The 21,542-nt window shown below is 61.0% G+C and overlaps 1 protein-coding gene across 3 annotated transcripts; it reads left to right on the top strand.

Annotated features, from left to right (window-relative positions):
• Positions 1 to 148: 148 nt before the first annotated feature.
• Positions 149 to 21,147, top strand: PCNX3 (pecanex 3). Of its 3 annotated transcripts, none has more exons than XM_090258483.1 (35): positions 150 to 853; positions 1,220 to 1,407; positions 1,641 to 1,740; positions 1,861 to 1,900; positions 1,991 to 2,086; positions 2,308 to 3,432; positions 3,902 to 4,022; positions 4,105 to 4,280; positions 4,757 to 4,847; positions 5,276 to 5,411; positions 6,573 to 6,733; positions 7,502 to 7,655; positions 7,932 to 7,964; positions 8,211 to 8,382; positions 8,487 to 8,597; positions 8,928 to 9,019; positions 9,198 to 9,307; positions 9,492 to 9,597; positions 9,702 to 9,794; positions 9,953 to 10,103; positions 11,148 to 11,292; positions 11,611 to 11,788; positions 12,803 to 12,911; positions 13,068 to 13,197; positions 13,575 to 13,633; positions 13,737 to 13,952; positions 14,647 to 14,900; positions 18,094 to 18,324; positions 18,481 to 18,584; positions 18,899 to 19,046; positions 19,143 to 19,373; positions 19,450 to 19,724; positions 19,907 to 20,040; positions 20,124 to 20,422; positions 20,500 to 21,147. In XM_090258483.1, exons 1-35 carry the CDS (start codon positions 701 to 703, stop codon positions 20,692 to 20,694), a joined length of 6,117 nt encoding a protein of 2,038 aa, XP_090114609.1. In that variant the 5' UTR covers positions 150 to 700; the 3' UTR covers positions 20,695 to 21,147. The 3 variants fall into 3 exon arrangements, with proteins under 3 accessions (XP_090114601.1, XP_090114609.1, XP_090114606.1); XM_090258480.1 differs by having other exon boundaries at positions 3,899 to 4,022; XM_090258475.1 differs by having other exon boundaries at positions 149 to 853; positions 1,861 to 2,086; positions 3,899 to 4,022.
• The last annotated feature ends 395 nt before the right edge of the window (positions 21,148 to 21,542 follow it).

Below are 21,542 nucleotides of genomic sequence, written 5' to 3'. Positions count from 1 at the left end.
AACGCCTAGCAGTTGCGCATGCGCTCAAGCACTTCTCCCTTTTGGCTTCCCTTAGACTTGGACTCTGCGCACGCCCAAACGGCTCCCTCGCTTCTTATCGCTACACCGCCTTCCTGCGCTTGCGCATTTAGACCGTCGGGTTTTCCTTTTCCGGGTCCCAACTGGGCCCGTCGGGCGCATGCGCCACTGCAGGCTGGCGGCTCGCGGCTCCTTCTTCCGGCCACCCCCTTCGGCCGGCTTCTGCAGAAGCGGGGCGAGTACTGATCCCGAAGCGAGTGACCTGTGACCCCGGAAGTGGACCTCAGGGTCCCGGGGCTCTCCCCGGGCCGGAGCCCGGGAGCCGTCGCCTGCAACCCCGGAGCACCCACCCCACGCCCACCTCTGGATGCCGCCGACTGGTGCCCGGCCCGTGCCCCGCGCCTGCTTGCCGGCTCAGCTCCTCCTAGCAGTTCTGGGCCGGGGGTGGGGGCCCGGACCCCACCCCTGATGCGGCTCCACCACCCAGCCGGGGCCTCGCACTGCTGACTGCCCCGGCCGGCCCCGCCCCCTCGCCCCGCCGACCCCTCTTCCCCGCTGTGGGGAGGCCATGGCGTGAGCGCGCGGCCGAGCCCCGGGGCCTTCGGGCGCCAGGCGGGGCATGGGCCGGGGGCCGCCCCCATGAAGGTCCCGAGAGGGGGGCGTGCGCAGCAGCGGCGGGGCCATGGGGTCGCAGGTGTTACAGATCCTGCGCCAGGGGGTGTGGGCCTCGCTCACCGGCGGTTGGTTCTTCGATCCTCACCAGAGCACCTTCTCCAACTGCTTCCACCTCTACGTCTGGATCTTTCTCCTCACCTTTCCTTTCTTGCTGTACATGGTGAGTCGCCGCTACCGTCTACCTGTAACTCCCAACAGCGAAAGTCAAGGCCGATGTCCCATTGGATTGGCAGCCTGACGGGGATTCGGGACTGCCGCTTGGGTGCTGGGGTTTGGAGAGAGGCATCCCCGGAGTTTGGGGTGTGTGGAGAAGGAGCCAAATTCTCCCTTTCCTGGGCTGGGTGACCTTGAGCGCTTGCTGTAATTTCTCCAGTTAGAAGCTAGAACCTCTTGCAGGGCACCTGTGCTAGTGTGCCTGAGAGGTAACCAAGTCTTGTGGGTTTGTGAATCCTAGCCCTGCCTGTGGTGGTAGGCTCACCCCATGGGATTGAGGAGGGACCTGACTTGCTTTTGCTGACACCTCCAGGTCCTGCCCCCCAGCTTGATGGTGGCTGGTGTGTACTGCCTTGTGGTGGCTGTCATCTTCACTACCATCAAGACTGTAAACTATCGGCTGCATGCCATGTTCGATCAAGGCGAGATTGTGGAGAAGCGCAGCTCTACCGTGGGGGAGCAGGAGGAAGAGCCTGCCCCGGGGGACAGCAATCTGCTCAGGTGGGTGGGGCAGGGGCTCTGCTGGGGATTGAGGATTTTTGGTGTCTGGGCCTGAGCACTGGAGGTGGAGGAGGGGCTTAGGGCACGTTGGCTCCATGGGTGATTAAGTATTTGTTCAGTGGGCCCTGGAATTGTGAGGGGACCCTTGAGAAAAGGAGTGATGGGGACGGCAGAGGAAGTACTATGTAAAGAGGGTAGGCTAGCTCAACGCTGATGCTCCTTTCCTCGGCCAGGGACCCTGGAGTGGAGATGACAGTGTTTCGGAAAGTGAGTTCTACTCCCCCAGTACGTTGTAGCTCCCAGCATTCCCTGTTTGGCTTTAACCAGGTCTCGGTGAGTAATCCCACACCTTAGCCTCTCCCACAGCTCTCCTGGGAGCCTTCCCCCACCACGGGTATGTCCTGGGCCAGTTCCTGCCCTGTTTCTCTTTCACCCTTTTCTCTGTCTGCTCAGGAGTTGCTGCCCCGGATGGAGGACTCCGGGCCTCTCAGAGGTAGGTGGCTGCTGCTTAGGACTGAAGGTAGTGGTGTGGGACAGGAGGTGCCCTGGGGTCCCGCTGATGCCTTCGGGGCCGTGGTTGCAGACATCAAGGAGCTGGTGCGGGAGCAGGGCAACAACAATGTGATTGTGACCTCGGCCGATCGAGAGATGCTAAAGCTAAGCTCGCAGGAGAGACTGAGTGAGTGGGCATGACACGGCAGGGGCTTGGGGGGAAGACTGGCTATCTTGTCTTTGAGTCACCCCACGTTTGCTCCACTGGTGCTCTTTGTTCTGGATAGGGCTTCCTAAGGGTCCTACCCCAGCTGGTCTCTCAGGGAAAGCAGAGCCCATCGGACCCACTAGCCAGCAGCTGCTTTTGCAGTGTGCCCTTCACTCACTGTCTGCCTTTCTTTGTCACAGTTGGAGACGTTCCCCAGACGCCCCCAGGGGCTGCCCCAGACCCCTCTCTCACCAGCACGGACTCTTCGGAGCGTTCTCCCCTGGCTGGAGATGGAGCCCCCTGGAGTGGGAGCAGTGTTGCTGACACTCCTATGAGTCCCCTACTGAAGGGGAGCCTCAGCCAGGAGCTGAGCAAGAGCTTCCTGACCCTGACCAGGCCTGACCGGGCCCTGGTGAGGACCAGCAGTCGACGGGAACAATGCCGGGGAGTGGGCGGCTACCAGCCCCTGGACCGGCGGGGCTCAGGGGAGCCCATGCCCCAGAAGGCTGGCTCCTCAGATTCCTGCTTTAGTGGCACCGACAGGGAGACCCTGAGCAGCTTCAAGAGTGAGAAGACCAACTCGACCCACCTGGACAGCCCCCCTGGGGGGCAGGCCCCTGAGGGCAGTGACACAGACCCACCCTCTGAGGCTGAGCTGCCAGCCTCACCAGATGCCGGAGTCCCCTCAGATGACACACTGCGTTCTTTTGACACAGTTATAGGAGCAGGGACGCCGCCAGGCCCTGCTGAGCCGCTCCTGGTTGTGCGGCCCAAAGACTTGGCCCTCCTTCGGCCTAGCAAACGGCGGCCACCCATGCGAAGACAGTCCCCACCCGGCCGCACGCCTCGGCGGCCCCTGCTGGAAGGCGGGGGCTTCTTTGAAGATGAGGACACCAGCGAGGGCAGTGAACTGAGCCCGGCCTCCAGTCTCCGGTCTCAGCGCCGCTATAGTACTGATAGCTCCTCATCCTCTTGCTACTCCCCTGAGAGCTCTCGGGGTGCAGCAGGCGGGCCTCGAAAGCGACGGGCCCCCCATGGCACTGAGGAGGGGACTGCTGTGCCCCCCAAGCGGCCCTATGGCACCCAGCGGACACCTAGTACTGCCAGCGCCAAAACACATGCCCGTGTGCTGAGCATGGATGGGGCGGGAGGTGACGCCCTAAGGGCCCCCCTGGCTGGCTCCAAGGCTGAGCTGGAAGCCCAGGCGGGGGTGGAGCTGGCTGCTGGTGAGCCCACTGTGCTGTCTGCCGAGTCGCACAGGGGACCTGCTGCCAACCAGCCTGGCTGGCGGGGGGAGCTGCAGGAGGAAGGTGCTGTGGGGGGAGGTAAGTGCCAGCCCCAGGGCTGGAGGACGGTGAGCTAGGTTGGGGCTTGGTTTTGGGTAAGAGGCACGCTGGGCAGTCGGCTCAGCCTCTCCCAGGCAGCAGAAGGACGTGAGCTCAACAACTGAGGGACGTCGTCTGGCAGCCCCTCGGACGAGCAGGGCGCAGCAGTGGGGGACGGGCAGAGGCCTTGGCATCTCGCGCTCGGCCCTGCAGCTAGGCGCTTGCAGCCTCTGTCCCTTGAGGACTGAGCATCCACATTCATCGTCCTGGGCCGCCAATAGAGCAGGGTGGATCATACTGTCCCTGTTTCCGAGTGTGGAAACTGGCGCGGGTGGTTAGCTGACCCGACTGGGCGTGGTTGGACTAGGCCTGACCGGATCTCCGGACAGGAGCGCCTGGTCTGCCCCTACCCCCAGCTCTGCCCAAGCCACTGTCACTTAACGCTTAGGGTCTCTCTCTGGGGCAGCAGCCGAGGACACTGGCAAGCGGGACCACTCGAGCAACGTGCGGCGGACCCAGGCGATCCGGAGGCGCCACAACGCCGGCAGTAACCCCACTCCTCCGGCGTCCGTCATGGGCTCGCCCCCAAGGTGAGCACCTGCTGCTGGTCGGTGGGCGGCGGGGCCAGCTGGCTCTGGGTGGCGCTGACCCACGGCTGACCCTCCCCCGCAGCCTGCACGAGGCTCAGCGCGGCCGGGCCGCCTCCCACTCCCGGGCCCTGACGCTGCCTTCTGCCCTGCACTTCGCGTCCTCGCTGCTGCTCACTCGGGCCGGCGCCAACGTGCACGAGGCCTGCACCTTTGACGACACCTCCGAGGGCGCCGTGCACTACTTCTACGACGAGAGCGGTGAGCCCCTCACCGAGTCCTGTGGCCCAGCCTCTGACCCCAGCCAGCCCAGCGCCCCCTCTTCCTCCTGCCGAGGGTCTTCATCACCCCGGCTGCAGTGCTCACTGTCAGGCACGTGCTGCCCCATGGCCGTCTGGTGAGCGCTTTACCTGCATCACCAGATGTCAGGTTTGCAGCCTCTCTTGAATTGTGGGTGGTCTCGTCATACCCGTTCTGCCAATGAAGAAACTAAGGCACAGCTTGAAGTCACAGGCCAAGTGAGTGCTGGAACGGGAGCCACGCACACGGTGGCTGACTGCAGGCCCAGGCCCTCAACCAGCAAGCCCTCTCTCCAGCTCTTGTCTTCGGGGGCTGGGCTCCCATCCAGAGGGACACAGCTCAGTGTTCTTCTCTTGATGGTCTTGGTCCCCATGTGGGTCGGGCCTTAGTGTTCTTGTTCCTGACATGTTGCCATGTGTCCCACACCTCTGCTCCAGGCGTGAGGCGTTCCTACACCTTTGGGCTTGCTGGCGGTGGCTACGAGAACCCCGTAGGGCAGCAGGGGGAGCAGGCAGCCAATGGGGCCTGGTGAGTCTCCTAAGTGTGGGCTGTCTTGGGCCTGCAGCTGGTGGGCTGCCATTTCTAGGAAATTTTCTTTCCAAGACTGAGCTGAAGGCCCAGGTAGGGGTAGAGGTAGCTCTGCCAGTCTTCCCCATTTCTCTCTGTTTGCTGGTCTGGGGAAGGGACAGTTCAGCATGTCTAGGTGGGGAGCAGTGAAGGGCAGGTGTACAGGGTTCCCCTGGGCCCCTGGCTCCATGACACTTCCAAGCAGGAGGCATCCAGGGCCTCCCAGGAAGCCCAGGGACACCTGCCTCTTCTGGATCCCACTGTTCGGTGCTGCTTCTGATCTAAGCAGCCCCCCATTGTGCTCCCAGTTATGGCCTGGTATAAACCTCCACCCCGCCCCGTGCCAGGGCTCACCAGTGGCCCTGACCCACATGCTGTGGTTCCCACAGGGACCGCCACTCGCATTCCTCCAGCTTCCACTCGGCTGATGTCCCTGAGGTGGCTGGTGGCCTGAACCTGCTGCAGCCGAGGCCTGTGGTTCTGCAGGGCATGCAGGTGCGCCGAGTGCCCCTGGAGATCCCGGAGGTGAGAAGCTATCGTCAGAGGACTTGCAGGAGGGGACAGCTGGGGATATCACTGAGCCCTCCCCCAGGAGGGACAGGTGCTGAGGTGTCTGTTCTGGCCTTTATGGGCGGGCACAGGGTTTGCCTGCATCTGAATGGTTCAGGGAGCTAGAGTGTCTCTCCTAGGAGGACCCACGGTCAGTGGGGAGGGTTGGTGTTTGCAGTGCTGCCTGCAGAAGGGGAACTTGAGCTTACCAGACTGTGACTGCTGCACCCTGCGCTGGGCACCTGACCCATGGGATGGCTTGGCGACATTGTTCGTGCTGATCCTCTCAGCAGTCAGTAATAGTGCCTGCTTTTATTCCTGAAAGTGTCCTGATTTGGTCAGTAATTTGCACGGTCAGCCTAGCACTGGAAGTATCAAGAACGTGTGGAACATAGATTCAGAGTTTAAAGAGTAGTCATGAAAGGAACACCAGGCCCCTAACTCCCCAGGCCGCAGGCAGACCCTGGGCATTGCTCAGAAACCCTAGGTGCCCTTCACTGATGCATATATTCTCCCTAACTTTTGTACGGGGTAGCAGTGTTGTCCTTGCACAGCTGACAGCCACCTCCAGAGGCAGGGGCGGGGTGTCTTTGGCTCTCTGTTGTATCCCCTGTTGCATCCCCAGGGTCCAGCACAGGGGCAGGCCCTGTAAGTACTTGTCAAATGAAGGACACGAGAAGCTCAGAGAGGTTAAGGAATTCACCCAGGGCCTCACAGCACTGACATGGGCAGCAGGCCTGTCCTCAGGGCCAGTGTTATGTGTGCGCCAGGGTGGACTGGTCAAAGTGACCCCAGTGGCTTTGTCTGGGAGGTGGGGAGCATTTGCACTGAGTCTTGAAGGGGAAGGTGGGCTTCAGTGAGCCCAGGAAGGAGGAGGAGATGCTGCCTGAGCGGAGAGCAGACACAGGAGCTAGTAACTGGCTCCTGGCAGCCCCAGAAGTCCCTGGCGGCCATTGAGCCACGTCCTGGGAACCTGGAGCAGTGCCGTCAGGACAGGCCACAGGGCTGCTAGGAGGTGGGGCCGTTCTGTGTTGGAGGAGATGGTCAGCCAGCCAGTGTGCGCTGGGGGTGGGGTGGGGGGTGGTGATGGACCATGTAGGGGCCAAGGGCTGATGGTTGCGGCCGTGGGGACTGCAGTTTGACCTGCTGGACCAGGACTCCCAGCACGAATCCCAGGAGCAGACACTGATGGAGGAGGTGCCGCCTCGTGCCCAGCACAGCTATAAGTACTGGCTTCTTCCTGGCCGCTGGACCTCTGTGCGCTACGAGCGGCTCGCCCTGCTGGCCCTGCTGGACCGGTGAGTGCCCGCCTGTGTCAGCCCCAATCCCTGGAATGTCCCTAGTCCTTGGCCTTGCAGACTTCGTGAACGTGGGGAGAGCCTGACCGCCAGGGGTCACTGAGGGTGCATAGGTGCAGTGAGGGTTGGGGTCAGCCGTGGGGCTTCTTTAGGTGGTTCTGGGGTACACAGGGATGGCCAAGTGGGTGATGCTCTGCTCACCCCCTTCCCCAAAGCTCTGCTCAAAGCGAACTTTCTTTTTAGTCTATTATTTTATTTGGTTCAATGGCTTATTTGGGTAAATTGAGTCCTGTAGTTTAAAAAAACTGACAAGCCGTTTGTGTTTTCAATTCTCAGGGGAGACAAAGACCTAGGAAGTCAGATAGTGAAGTCAGATGACTCTTGTTGTCTGTGGGCAGTTTTGGCCTAGAACCTGTGTCCTGGCTTCCCGTGTTCTGGGTTTCTCAAGGCACTGTGACCAGTGTGTGTTGGGCGCTGCCTGGGTGCATAGCATGGCAGGCCTGAGCTGGAGACAGGCAGGTCTCAGGAGTGGTGGCATGTGGGGTCCTCAGGGTCTAGAGGGGCAAAGATTGAGATGCAAGGTAGCCACAGAGTGGCTTCCTGGAGTAGGTGCAACCTGGCCATGCCCTGAGAGGTCGTAGGTCAGAGAATGAGGGCTGGCATGGGCACAGGTCCAGAGGGGGTCCTCTGTGGCCCGGTTCTGCCCCTGCCATGTTGCCCCACAAGTGGTGAGGAGGCAGGTGTGCCCTGACCCTGCTGTCCCTCCAGGACGCGGGGCCTCCTGGAGAACATCCTTGGCGTCGGCCTGAGCAGCCTGGTCGCCTTCCTGGGCTACCTGTTGCTTCTCAAGGGCTTCTTCACTGACATCTGGGTCTTCCAGTTCTGCCTGGTGATCGCCTCCTGCCAGTACTCCCTGCTGAAGGTCAGGCCTGGCTCCTTGCCCCACCTTCTCCCAGATATTCCCCCTTCCCGTGACCCATCCTAAGGGGGGTAAGCTAGCTAGAAAGCAAGGAAGATGCCTAAGTTACCCTGTAGCCAGCCACCTAGCTTACAAATGAGAGAACTGAGATTCTGTAGAGTTCCGGGCCCTTCCCTGGCCACTCATAACAGCCTGGCGGTGGAACTGAGTGGCTCCTGGGGTCTCTGACCCCCTGCGGGTGCTGGCTTCTGTCACCAATGTAGCTTTCATCTTTTCCAGAGTGTCCAGCCTGACGCAGCATCTCCCATGCACGTGAGTCCTGGAGGGGCAATGCCTGTGCCCAGGAGTCGAGGCCGTGGGCGGGGCTGTGGGCGGGGCTGAGACCTTGTGGGGCCTGGTGGGCTAGCCCCAGGTGCTCGGTCCTTCTGCAGCTACCCTGCCGAGCTTTCCATCTTGAGTCCAGGGCCAGGCCTGGGGCATGTGAGTGTGCCTGTGCATGCATGTGTGTGCAGGGTGGTCAGTGGGGGAGGCCCAGCTCCTCACGGGCCCACTCCCCAGGGCCACAACTGGGTGATTGCATACAGCCGGCCTGTCTACTTCTGCATCTGCTGTCTGCTCATCTGGCTGCTGGATGCCCTAGGCTCAGCTCAGCCCTTCCCACCCGTCACCCTCTACGGCCTTACGTTCTTCTCCGCCTCCTTCTTCTTTTGTGCCCGTGATGTGGCCACTGGTGAGATTGGGCAGGGCTGCAGTGGCCCCAGGGGAGCAAGGCCTCGAGGGTGGGCCTAGGGGCAGCCTGTAGGCTGACAGGCCCCTCACTTGCCCTCCTACCAGTGTTCACCTTGTGCTTCCCATTCGTCTTTCTCCTGGGCCTCCTGCCCCAAGTCAACACCTGCCTCATGTACCTGCTGGAACAGATAGATATGCACGGCTTTGGGGGCACAGGTATGGTGCCCACAGGTGGCCTGGGGGTTGGGGGGCAGTGTGAGGCCCAGGAGGGCCCACACACTGGGTCTGCAGCTTCCGTCCCTTTGCTGAGCCTGTCTCTCCCCATCCTCTTCCCTCCTTTCCTTTCCCCAGGCAAGTTGTTTAAAGCCGAGATCACCAGAAGCCCTGGAGGCCTCTCCGGGCTGGGAGAAACAGAACAATGGGCTAGGGATGGGGTCCCAGGGAGGTTAGCCTCTGGGAGTCGAGGGGCAGCGGGGCAGAGGTAAGGTAAGGCGGAGGTGCCAGCAGGGAGGAGTGGGGCTTCAGCTGCTGTTCCTCACCTTGCAGCCGCCACCAGCCCACTCACTGCAGTCTTCAGCCTCTCCCGCAGCCTGCTGGCAGCTGCCCTGCTCTACGGCTTCTGCCTTGGTGCCATCAAGGTAGGGATGCCCTGTGGGGTGGGGGCGTGCTGAGGCCCAGGGTGTTGTTGGGACAGGGCTGTGACCTGGGCTCAGCTCAGCAATGGCTTCTTCCATGGGCGGAAGGAGGGGGCAGCACCCTCCCACACACTCTGTGCCTACCCTTACCTCTGCTGACCAGCATGAGTTCTCTCCCCAGACTCCTTGGCCAGATCAGCACGTCCCGGTCCTTTTCTCGGTCTTCTGCGGTCTCCTGGTGGCACTGTCCTACCACCTTAGCCGGCAGAGCAGTGACCCCACTGTGCTCTGGTGGGTGCTGCATGTACCTGTCTATGTGCACACACGTGTGTTTGTGTATGTCTTTGCATGGCAAGGGTCGGGGGGAGCATCTGTGGGTCTGTGCATGTGCCTGTCACCAATTGACCCTGGGGCCTGTGGGAGGGCCGGGGGTTCTCTCCAGAGCCAGACACCTTACTCTTCTTACTCACCCCAGGTCTCTGATCCGGAGCAAGCTCTTCCCCGAGCTGGAGGAACGGAGCTTAGAGACAGCCCGGGCCGAGGCCCCAGACCCACTGCCGGAGAAGATGCGCCAGTCGGTGGTGAGGGGCTGGATGTAGGGCTCTAGTGCTGGGGCTGGGGGCTGAGCGGGGTATGGTCAACCCCTGGGTGACAGGCACCCAAGCTGGCTTTCCTGGCCCTGCAGCGTGAGGTTCTGCACTCTGACCTGGTGATGTGTGTGGTGATCGCTGTGCTCACCTTCGCTGTCAGCGCCAGCACTGTCTTCATTGCCCTGAAGGTTCGTGTGGCGCACGCCAGCCCCACCCTTGGTCCCTGCAGGAGCCTGCCCGACCTGAGGGCTCTGGGCAGCTGTGGCCTTGTGTCCCTCTGGCCCAGCCCCCAGTGTCCCCTTGCCCTGCTCCCCGTGGCTGAGCCCCCGGCCTCTCCCTCTTGCAGTCGGTGCTGGGGTTCGTGTTGTACGCACTGGCTGGGGCTGTGGGCTTCTTCACACATTACTTGCTGCCGCAGCTCCGCAAACAGCTGCCCTGGTTCTGCCTGTCGCAGCCTGTGCTGAAGCCACTGGAGTACAGCCAGTACGAAGTGCGCGGTGAGTGCCAACCGCTGGGCTGGGACCCCTCCGCCCCGCCTGCCCTGATTTCCTGGCTGACAGCAGTGTGGTCCTCTCAGCTCTGAGTACCAGCAGGGGGCAGCCTCTGCCCATCCTGTCCTGTCTGCTGTCCTGCCCTCTGGGCCCTGCCCCATCTGCTGGGCCCCAGTTTGGCCCCTGCTGCACTCACCCTGCCTGCTGTGCCCTTTGCTGCTCGCCTGGTGTTTTCCAAGGAGATGGAAGAATTCCAGGGCTTAAAGAGATATCTTGTCCAGAATTACAAACTGGTTGGCAGTTGACTAAATCTGCCTGGTACACACCTTCACTTGGGTGGTGTAGCAAACACACTGTTAAGCCTATATTTAAAAATATCTGGATTTGCTATACAAAGGTCTGCATGCCTTGTTTTTTTAAAACAGTGAAAGCTTTGGCCTACTGGGCCAGCATGTCCATGTGGCTACAATTGGCTCAAGCCAAGTGGCAGTGACCCCTTTCAAAGGGCCCTGGAGCCCTGGCTGGTATGGCTTAGTGGATTGAGCACTGGTCTCTGAAGCAAACGGTTACTGGTTCGATCCCAACTAGGGTACATGCTTGGGTTGCGGGCCAGGTCCCCAGTTGGGGGGGTTTGAGGGGCAACCGATCGATGTTTCTCTCCCTCTCTTTCTCCTTCCCTCCCCCTCTCTCGGAAAATAAATAAATTTAAAATAAAAATAAAAAAAAAAAAGGCAGGGCCCTGGACCTCAGAGCCAGTGTGTACTTGGCCTTACCCAGCCTGCCCTGGCTGCAGCGGGCATCTGGGATATCCTTGTCTGCTCTTAGAACACCTTCCCTAAGCCCCTAACATGCCCTGGCCGGGCCTCCGCACCTCCATTTGAGTGCCAGAGATCACCTCCCTGACTCAGAGTCTCTAGGGACCTGGAACAACACATCCTATGGTCTGCCTTCCCTCCAGGCTTGCTCCGAGGGCACACCTGTCTTGGCCCTGCAGCGGGAGGGGAGGTGTGGAGGGCCGGTGCTGGCCAATAATCCTGCCTTGCATTGTAGGTGCTGCCCAGGTGATGTGGTTTGAGAAACTCTACGCCGGCCTGCAGTGTGTGGAGAAGTACCTCATTTACCCTGCTGTGGTGCTTAACGCCCTCACGGTGGATGCCCACGCTGTCGTCAGCCACCCGGACAAGTTCTGCCTCTAGTGAGGACCACCCCCTCCCATCACCTACCTTCCCATGTGACGTGTGGGGAGACTGAGGCCCAGAGAGGCAATGAGGCTTGCCCCAGTTGCCTAGCAAGCTGAAGTAGGACCCCAGCTCCTGACACACTTTCCGTTGAGCATTCCCTCTTTGTAAGCAGATGTGTCCCCCAAATGTATCTAAAAGGGGTGACCCTTTAGAGGGCAAAGACTAAGTGTCACTGGCCCAAAAGAGCAGGGCCAGCCCAGGAGAGCCCAGGCACCACAGCCACTGTTCCCTGAGTCCTTGCCAGGCACCTAACACCTGCCCCTCGCCCATAGCTGCCGGGCACTGCTGATGACCGTGGCTGGGCTGAAGCTGCTGCGCTCCGCCTTCTGCTGTCCTCCCCAGCAGTACCTGACCTTGGCCTTCACGGTCCTGCTCTTCCACTTCGACTACCCTCGCCTCTCCCAGGGCTTTCTGCTCGACTACTTCCTCATGTCCCTGCTCTGCAGCAAGGTGAGCTGGTGGCCGCATTGCAGACTCGGGGCTGTACATCAGGAACTGAACTCTTCCGCCTCGGCGGGAGGTTGGGGGGATGACTTCCCAGGGGCCTGCACCCCTTGTAGCTGCCATTCCACATCAGCCTTGCTGTGGGCCTTTGTAGCAGCCCCTTCAAGGGCAGAGAGGAAGCTGTGGTTTAAAGAGGTCATGTGACTTGCCTCAGGTCCCCTAGAGAATTGGTGGCCAGCCAGGATTTGAATCCAGGTCTGGTGGCTTCAGCCCTTTCTCTGAATTGCAATACTTGACCGCCATCCTCATTAAGCAGTAGATAGGTCTCAGCCTTGTCCTCAGGTCACCAGCCTCTGGACTCTGCCCCTTCACCAGCCGTGGCCCTGGAGCCCAGTTTAGAGCTGAGTTTCAGAAGCCCCCAGGGCCTGGGTGTATATAACCTTCTCTGCCAGGCTGCAGGACTCCCCGGCCAGGGGTTGGGGGTCACGTTGAACAAAGGACTGTCCCTGGGCACTGCACTGGAGTCTTGCAGAGGGTCCTGCAGTGGGAGCACAGCACAGGCCCAAGCCTTTTTCTCGGTCACCAGGACGTTCTAGTCTGGTTTCCGGTCTGGCCCAGGGTGGTGGGGATCCAAACTGTGTCCTCTCTGAGGCAGGGTCTGCGACTGTGTCTTAACTTTTGGTACAATAGTCAAGGCCCACCCTCATCACTGTCTGAAAAGCATAGGCCCAGCAAATCACTTACCTGCTCTACTTCTCTGAGCCTCAGCTTTCCCATCTGTGATGTGGGGCAGCAACGGAAAGCTCTTTGGGTGGATGTACAAATTAAATGGCCGATGCCCCCTTAGAGTGGTTGCTTTGTCAGGGGTTGCTAATGTGACAGGTGCTCTGAGCCAGGTCCGGAGAGAAAGGGCTGGGAATGAGCTTGGCCTTGACTGCCATGTGAGCAGCCAGTGGGGCAGACCCCAGGCTCTGTGAGTGACCTCATATCTCGTGCCTTCTTCCCCTCCGACCCCGCCAGCTGTGGGACCTGCTGTACAAGCTGCGCTTTGTGCTGACCTACATCGCGCCCTGGCAGATCACCTGGGGCTCGGCTTTCCACGCATTTGCCCAGCCCTTCGCCGTGCCACGTACCCAACCTACCGCCCGTTGCCTGGGTCAGGGTGTATAGAGAGGGCCATGGCTTAGGCTGGGTGGGGGCGCAGGGTGGGCGGGCGGGGGCTGAGGGGTGGGGAGGGAGGCGGGGAGGGTCCAGTGTCCTGGCCACCTCCTTGACTGGCGCCCAGACTCGGCCATGCTGTTCGTCCAGGCCCTGCTCTCGGCGCTCTTCTCCACGCCGCTCAACCCCTTGCTGGGCAGCGCCGTCTTCCTCATGTCCTACGCGCGGCCCCTGAAGTTCTGGGAGCGCGACTACAAGTGGGTCTCCTGGGAGACAGGCCCCTTGCTCCGAGGCACCCTGGGAGGAATGGGGCTGCCCAGTGGGACAGGGAAGGTTGCTGGGAAGGAGGGAGGAGCTTGGAGCCCAGGCCGGGTGGGGGCAGAGAAGGGCCTGCAGGGCCTGGGCGCAGTGGGCTTCAGGTGGTTGATCCAATGAGGGCAAAACCCAGGCCAGACCCTGGGCTTCTCAGCAGAGTGGTCCCGGCTAAGTGCCCTCCTGCACCTGGATCTCAGCCTGCGTGCCTGCGGGCTCAGGGAGGACACGGTGGTTGGTGCTGGGCTGGTGGGAGTCGTCCCCTGAGACCTCAGCAGCCTCGTCCTCTGGCCCACTGTGCTGTCGCTCTCTCTCTGAACAGCACTAAGCGTGTGGATCATTCCAACACCCGCCTGGTCACGCAGCTGGACCGGAACCCTGGTGTGTACCCAGCCATTCCAAGGGCTTTCAGGCTGGGCCTCTTGGGCAGGGAGCCTCGCTTACTTGTCACTTTGTTCACCTGTCTGTCTGCCCTGGGTCCTAGGCGCTGACGACAACAACCTCAACTCCATTTTCTATGAGCACTTGACCCGCTCGCTGCAGCACACGCTGTGTGGGGACCTGGTGCTGGGCCGCTGGGGCAACTATGGCCCTGGCGACTGCTTCGTCCTGGCCTCCGACTACCTCAATGCCCTGGTACACCTCATCGAGGTTGGCAACGGCCTCGTCACCTTCCAGCTGCGTGGCCTTGAGTTCCGGGGTGAGCTGCTGGGCCTGAGCCTGGGCCTGACACAGGGCGCTACGTTTTATGCTGTGTGCGGGCTGGATTCTAGTCCAGCTGTGCCCTGGTTTGCCGGGTGGCCTTGGGCAAGGCACTCTTCTCCCTGCGTTTGCCGGTCTGAGCAGTGAGGTGGCAGGGTCTTCTTTGGCCAAGCTCTGTCCCTGCCCTGCCTTGGGTGGTGACTGAACAGGCTTCTGTGGGGAAGGCTTGGTCCTGGAGCTCTGAGTTCTCCCACCAGCCCCCGCTGGCTGCTCTGTGGTCTTGGGTTTGGCCCAGGTTGGGTACCACATATGACCCCGGTGAGGGAGCTAGCTCCTTGTTCACAGTAAGACGTGCACATCAGACGCCCACTTCAGAAAAGGCCCCTGAGGGTCCCCAGGGCTCTAAGCACAGCTCATGATCTCATGAACCTGAGCAAAGTCACTTCTCTTTGAGCCTCAGTCTTCGTCTCTGTCAGTGAGAGACCAGAGGCCTGTTCCCTCCACGCCCGTCCCACTGGCTGCTGGGAGTCAGGAGGAGAAAGAGGCTGATTTGTTAATTTACTCAGCGTCCGGGCAGGGAGTGCGAGGGGGGCAGGCCTTCGACGCCATGCCTGGGCGCTTGCGGAGCGGGTGGTGGGGGGAGAAGGCGGGCGTGGGCGTCTCATGGCCCCCTGACTGCCCCCGCCACCCAGGCACGTACTGCCAGCAGCGCGAGGTGGAGGCCATCACAGAGGGAGTGGAGGAGGACGAGGGCTGCTGCTGCTGTGAACCTGGCCACCTGCCTCGCGTCCTGTCCTTCAATGCTGCGTTCGGGCAGCGCTGGCTGGCCTGGGAGGTGACAGCCAGCAAGTACGTGCTGGAGGGCTACAGCATCAGCGACAACAATGCCGCCTCCATGCTGCAGGTCTTCGACCTCCGCAAGATCCTCATCACCTACTACGTCAAGGTACAGCAGCGGGGGCCGGCTCGCAGGGGCCCCTCTTGGGAACGCTCGCTGACCAGGAGTGTCCCCGGTACCATCTTGCCCAAGGGAAGCAGAGGCCGCAGGGAACTTAACGCGTCCTTCAGAAGGCCCACCGAGGGCAGGGAGTAGTGAGGGCAGGCGGGCGGCACGAGCACAGGTCCCTGCGCTTGGCTGCTGGTCCCGCGAGGCGCAGTGGCTGAAGCCAGCCGTTCAGACCACCAGGCCCCTGCTCCACGACCCACCGGGACCGGGTGACAGTAATGCTAACAGAGGTAGTGTTCGTAACAGCATAGGAGCAGCTGCCCAGCACTGGTGCTTACCTTGCCAGGCACCTTTCCTGGGCTGAGTTAAGTCGACCGCATCTTCCACCCCATCTCAGGTGTGGAAGTTGGCTTGCAGAGGGGAAGGTGATTTGTCTCGAGGCCCCAGAAACCAAGAAGTGGCAGGCCCAGGCTTCGCCTCCCTGTCTTAGCCTGGGTGCTCAAGCCTGGCCTGAGGGCCTTGAGATCTGTTGGGGGCGGTAGGGGTTGTGAGAGCACAGTGTGGGGTCCCGAAGGAGCTGGGTTCTGGGAAGTCTGGGATGCCACCGTCTTGTTATGACTCAGTTTACCCCCTTGAGAAGTGGGGATTGTTGTAATTCTGTAAGCTGGCAGGAACTGTGAGGCTTTATGGCCCCTGAAATAAAGGCCCTTATGGCAGTGGAGTTGGTTGTCATAGTCCAGATCCCCTTGTGCTTTCTTAGCATCTGCCCTGGGGCTCCCTATGTGGGGCCCGGATGGGTAACCTATTGGGGCCCAGGTGAGCCTGCCTACCTGAGCTCTCTAGGGCAATCCTGTGCACGTACTAGCTGTCCTTTTGCCTCCAATGGACATACCATCAGTTACACATAAGAGAGCTGTAATTTCTGTCATTCTTCTGTCCCCCCACCCACTCCTGAGGAAGGGTTTGTAAGCCCCTCACCCCTCATTTTCACCAAGAAAGCTGTGGTCCAGACAGGGACATTCCCAGCCCCGGGTTGCCCAGGGTCATAGTCCTGGCTACTTTCTCTTCCCATCAAAGAGAGGTGCTCTTGCCCAGCTCACCCCGCTGCCTCCCTTGGCCCATCCCAGAGCCAGCGTAGCCTCTTGGTGCTGTTCCCCAGGCACCCAGCCAGGCCTGGGGCCGGCAGGCTGTGAGGAGCTCTGCCCTGCCCCATCTATCTTCCCATAGGGAAGCCGACTTGCCAGGCTGCCTCAAAGGCGAGGTATGATCTGAGCAGGTAGACGTGCCCAGAGGACCTGGGGAAGGCTCTGCCAAAGATATAGTTTGGGGTGAAGTTTAGGAAGAGCAATTGCAGCTACCGAGGGCAGGGCCTGGGGGCAGTATGTGCAGGGAAGCCCCTTAGGCCTGGGGCACTTCAGAGATGTGTCCCGTCCAGCCGATGGGGTTGGCAGACCAGGCAGAGCCCTTCCTGTGCCACATTGGCTCTCCTCGGGGCCTCCTCCCACACCTTGTCCTTCCCTGGGAGTCACTGAGTGCAGCTGGATGAGACTCAGTCAGTCCTAAGCCTGCAGCCACGGAGGTGCCGGCCCTGCATCTGCCTCCAGCTAAGCTTTGGGGTCCTCAACATTTCCAAGCCCGGATGCCATCCTTTTAGCAGCCCTTGGAAGAAGCAGGGCTCGTGTGACAGGCCCCGTTTATAGTTGGGGACAAGGAGGCTCTCAGGTCTGCCCCTGCAGTTAGGAGGGCTGAAAGGGAAAAAGGTGACATTTGAAGATAAATGAGCTGGCCCACGTGGAACCCTGAGCGGAGCCCAACACCCCATAAGTGCTTGCGGACAGGAGCTGTGACAGCTGAGAACCACCCCAAGGGCTAGGTCCCAGGAAAGCTGGGGTTTCACAAAACGCACTGGAGGTGGCGAAAGTTAATGGAGCGCGTACTGCGTGCCAGGCCAGCTCCTCCCCACACTCCCAAGGGTCTTCTGTGTGGGTTCTTGGAGGTTGTGGTGGGACCCAGACTATGGAGATGCTGTCTGGGCACCAGGTCAGTCAGGAGCTGGTCCGCCTGGATCCCAAAGCAACCCCCACCGCCATCCTTCCCCTACTCACCCCATTAGGCTTCTGGTACCCCTTTCTCTTGTTAAGAGGGGGAAGCCCAGCCCTCTCCAAACTGTCCAACCACCTGCCCACAGCCAAGGTGGTACTGAGGCCACTTCCATTCCAGCTGCCATGTTCTGGGAACTTATGAGGCCCCACACATAGCCATGGCCTCAAAGTGTCCTCCAGGGAACCACTTGAGACCCTTGGCTTTTTCCAGCTTGTACTGTAGTCCTTTTTGCCCAGGCTCCTGGCCTCTCCGTGCCCCACCAGAGCCCCCCTGCCAGACACCCCTACTGCCTGGGTGCCCACCATTCACAGTCAGCTGCATCACCTTCCCCACCCTGGGCTTCCCACCCTTTACCCAGACAGAGGGCCAACCCTGGCAGCTGCATCCCAGGGCGACACATGGCATCCCAGTAACCTCTCTGGCTGCCAAGTGCTAGCCTCACTGCCCATCCATCCTTGCTGTGCCAGCTGCCTGCCTTCTAAAACCCTCTCTCCATTTGCCCAAACCCCTGCTTAGGAACCAGCAGTCTTAGGGGTCCGGTAGCCCCTGATTTGGGGCACAGGGTGCCTTTTTTTCTGAGGGTAGGTCCTGTTGCTGTCACACTTCAGCTGCCCAAAGAGACCCTTGACCCAGGCCCCACTGGCCTGCAGGCAGCACCACTACTTCAGCCTGACCTTTCAAGGCCTCTTGAGATCTGGCTCCCATGGCATCATGGTATTAAAGGTGCCGGGATTCCAATCCCCGCTCAGTCTGCACTGCTGTGTAAATTTAGGCAGGTCTGCGGTCTGAGCCTCAGCTTCCCTTACAAATGGGGCATCTTCTACGGCAAGCATGCAATCATTGGCCACAGTGCGGGGTGCTCTGTAAGGAGGGGGTGCTTTCTGCCCCCTTCCCACTCTCCTCCCTGGCCTAGGGGAGAGGAGCGGATCTGCCTGTGTGGTTTCAGGGAGCAGAGCTGGGACATGGGATGTGTCCTAGAAAGCAGACAGCCAGCTCAGTGTGAAGGGAAAGCCTCTTCACCCCGACACCTGCTCCTGCGGCGGCCGGGTAAGGCGCTGGGCCCGCCCTGATGCCTGCCCTGTCCCCTCAGAGCATCATCTACTACGTGAGCCGCTCACCAAAGCTGGAGGCGTGGCTGAGCCACGAGGGCATCTCGGCAGCCCTGCGGCCGGTGCGGGCGCCTGGCTATGCCGACTCGGATCCCACCTTCTCCCTGAGCGTGGATGAGGACTATGACCTTCGCCTCTCCGGCCTCTCGCTGCCCTCCTTCTGCGCAGTGCACCTCGAGTGGATCCAGTACTGCGCCTCTCGGCGCGGCCAGGTCTGGCACCACTACCCTGGGCTGCCACCTTCCCTCCTGGGCAGCTCCCTCTCACCCTCAGCCTCCCTTGGTCTGGGCCCCGGCCCCACCTGCACCCCCACGTTCCCTGTCCCCGGTCTAAGCTGGGCCCTCGGGATGGGGTTCCTTGTGCCACAGCCCGTGGATCAGGATTGGAACTCGCCGCTGGTCACTCTCTGTTTTGGCCTGTGTGTGCTAGGCCGCCGGGCCCTGGGGACAGCCTCCCACAGCATGTCTGCCAGGTGAGTGCCCACAGGTCCAGCCGGGCCTACCGTTCGTTCTCCCTTCCCCCCTATCCATGAAGGGTTTCAGGCCAGAAGGCCCCGGGAATCCCCTCAGTTCTTCCTTCAGTGTGGCCCTCTGGTGGGCAAGGCACCTCCTAGTTGTGACCTTGTCTGCTCCTCACTGCCCTGTGAGGGACCCGGGGCAGAGACTGACTTTTTTGTCAAGGTGGGGAAACAGGTCCCACATGAAGGGTTGTCTTGGCTCTGACCACTGCCTGTGGAGCCAGAACTCAGAAACCGTGGCGCTCCCCTCCACGTTCCTTCCCTTCCAGCCTGGAGCCCTTCCTCTACGGCCTGCACGCTCTGTTCAAGGGGGACTTCCGCATCACCTCCCCGCGAGATGAGTGGGTCTTTGCTGACATGGACCTGCTTCACCGCGTGGTGGCACCTGGGGTTCGCATGGCCCTCAAGCTTCACCAGGTGGGGAGAGAGTGCTAGGCAGGGTGGGCAGACGGGGGTGTGAAGCCCCTTCCCAGAGCAGGTGCCCGTGACCCCAGCCCTCCGTCTTCCCCGCAGGACCACTTCACGTCCCCAGATGAGTATGAGGAGCCGGCCGCCCTGTATGACGCCATCGCGGCCAACGAGGAGCGCCTGGTCATCTCACATGAGGGCGACCCTGCCTGGCGCAGCGCCATCCTCAGCAACACACCCTCGCTGCTGGCGCTGCGCCACGTGCTGGATGATGCCTCTGACGAGTACAAGATCATCATGCTCAATCGGCGCCACCTCAGCTTCCGAGTCATCAAGGTGAGGACAGCCCGTCCACCCGGCCTGTCCCCCGCCCTGGCAGCGGCCCCTGACCCTTGCATGTGGCCCTCTGCAGGTGAACCGCGAGTGTGTGCGTGGCCTGTGGGCCGGGCAGCAGCAGGAGCTGGTGTTCCTGCGCAACCGCAACCCGGAGCGCGGCAGCATCCAGAACGCCAAGCAGGCGCTCCGCAACATGATCAACTCCTCCTGTGACCAGCCGCTCGGCTACCCCATCTACGTGTCGCCGCTCACCACCTCGCTGGCCGGCAGCCACCCCCAGCTGCGGGTGCTGTGGGGCGGCCCCGTCAGCCTGGGCGCCATTGCTCGCTGGCTTCTGCACAGCTGGGAGAGGTGAGCCCTCGCCAACCCCCAGCCCAGGAGGCTTAGGGGGTGCAGCCACGCCCTGCAAGGCCTCAGTGAGGAAGTGCTGGAGCCGGATGAAGCCCTGGGCGCTGACCCCTCCTAGCGGCAGCACCCAGGGCTCAGGTGTGGTAGGTGACCACCCCACCACCTCTCCGCCTCCCCTGCCCCAGGCTCCATAAGGGCTGTGGTGCCGGCTGCAATAGTGGTGGCAATGCGGACGACTCGGACTGTGGCGGAGGCAGTGGCTTGACCTCCCTCAGCAATAACCCCCCGTTGGCACAGCCCACAACGGAGAGCACGGCAGGTGAGCCAGGGGGGCCCGGCTGAGCCAGTAGGTGACGGGGACAGCCTAACTGAGGTCTCTGCCTTCTTATCTGTCTCCCACAGGCACTGGCGACCAACCCCTCCCACCAGGCGCTGGCTGGGGCCCGAGGCCCTCCCTTAGCAGTTCTGGTGATGGGCGCCCCCCTTCTCTGCTACAGTGGCCACCCCCTCGGCTCCCTGGACTGCCCCCTGCTTCACCTGCCCCCACTGAGGGTCCCCGGCCCTCAAGGCCCCCTTGCCCTGGTCTCCTCTATTCTGAGGGTCCCAGTGGGAAGTGGAGCCTGGGGGGTCGGAAGGGGTTGGGGGGATCCGAGGGGGAGCCAGCCTCAGGGAGCCCCAAAGGGGGCACCCCCAAATCTCAGGTAAGTTTCCTTTAGGAGGAGAGGGTCTTGGGCAGCTCAGATCTGCTCTCCCAACCAACCTCTCTTCTCTCTCCCAGGCGCCCCTGGACCTCAGCCTCAGTCCAGATATCAGCACCGATGCCTCAACCCCCAGAGCAGCCCAGGACATTCCTTGCTTAGACAACAGTGCTCCTGAGAGTGGCACACCCACGGGGGCCCCAGGCGACTGGCTCGCTCCTGCTGAGGAGCGCGAAAGCCCAGCTGCCCAGCCCCTGCTGGACCATCAATACTGAATGGCTCACTATCCTCTGGATCCCAGCCCAGGATTCAGTAACTTGGACCTCGGCCTCCGGCCCTCTCTGTTGGACCACAGAACTGAATGGTTTTGGATTCCACATTTGAACTCTGACCTCTGGCTGCCTTAGCCAGAGCACCAGGACTGAGTGGCTCAGACCTCTTACCTTGACCCCTGATCTTTCATCCCTAGTCAAGGGCCTGGACTCCCCAAACTGAGGCAGGCAGCTTCCCAGCCAGGCCCTAAAAGCCAAACCCATGGGCTGGTCCCACTTCAAGCCCGTGGCCAGGACTGACTTGGCCTCTGGGCCTGCACTGCCTGCAGGGGCAGCCCCTCGGCCTGGACTTGGGGCTGAAATGTGGGAAGGGTGGTTTCTTGTTCTTTTTTTCTTTCTTTTTTTTTTTTCCGTGCTTCAGAGACACCAGAATTAATAACACTATTTTTGATTTTGGTTTGTTTCTACTTCTATCTGGGACTGTTTGGGTGGAGATGAAAGGTGGTAGCCAGGTCAGAGTGGATGGTCATGGAGAGGAGGAGGAAGGATGTGGAGCTGGGTTATGACGGAGAGCACAGACAGACCAAGGTGATGTTCAGGTAGGCCTGGGTCCTGTTCTTTACAAGCCTATTTCCTTTTCAAGCCTTGATCCGAAATGCATTGTGTTCAATTTCTCACCTTTATAGTATTCGAAGTGTTCCAGCTCCAGTGGCTGGCTCCTACAATTATCAGCCTTGACCTTGGCCAAGACTTCTATCTGAACTCAATTTCTCCAGCCATGAAGAAGAGGACACCTGTCTGAGGTGTTTTAAGAATAAATGAGTGTGTATACAGCAGGGTCAGTGCTTAGC

Source organism: Furipterus horrens, unplaced genomic scaffold (assembly GCF_987537825.1).
Source record: "Furipterus horrens unplaced genomic scaffold, mFurHor1.1.pri manual_scaffold_2, whole genome shotgun sequence".
Taxonomy (NCBI): Eukaryota; Metazoa; Chordata; class Mammalia; order Chiroptera; family Furipteridae; genus Furipterus; species Furipterus horrens.
Note: the sequence above shows the minus strand (reverse complement) of the source record. Positions and strands in the feature narration are given on the sequence as shown.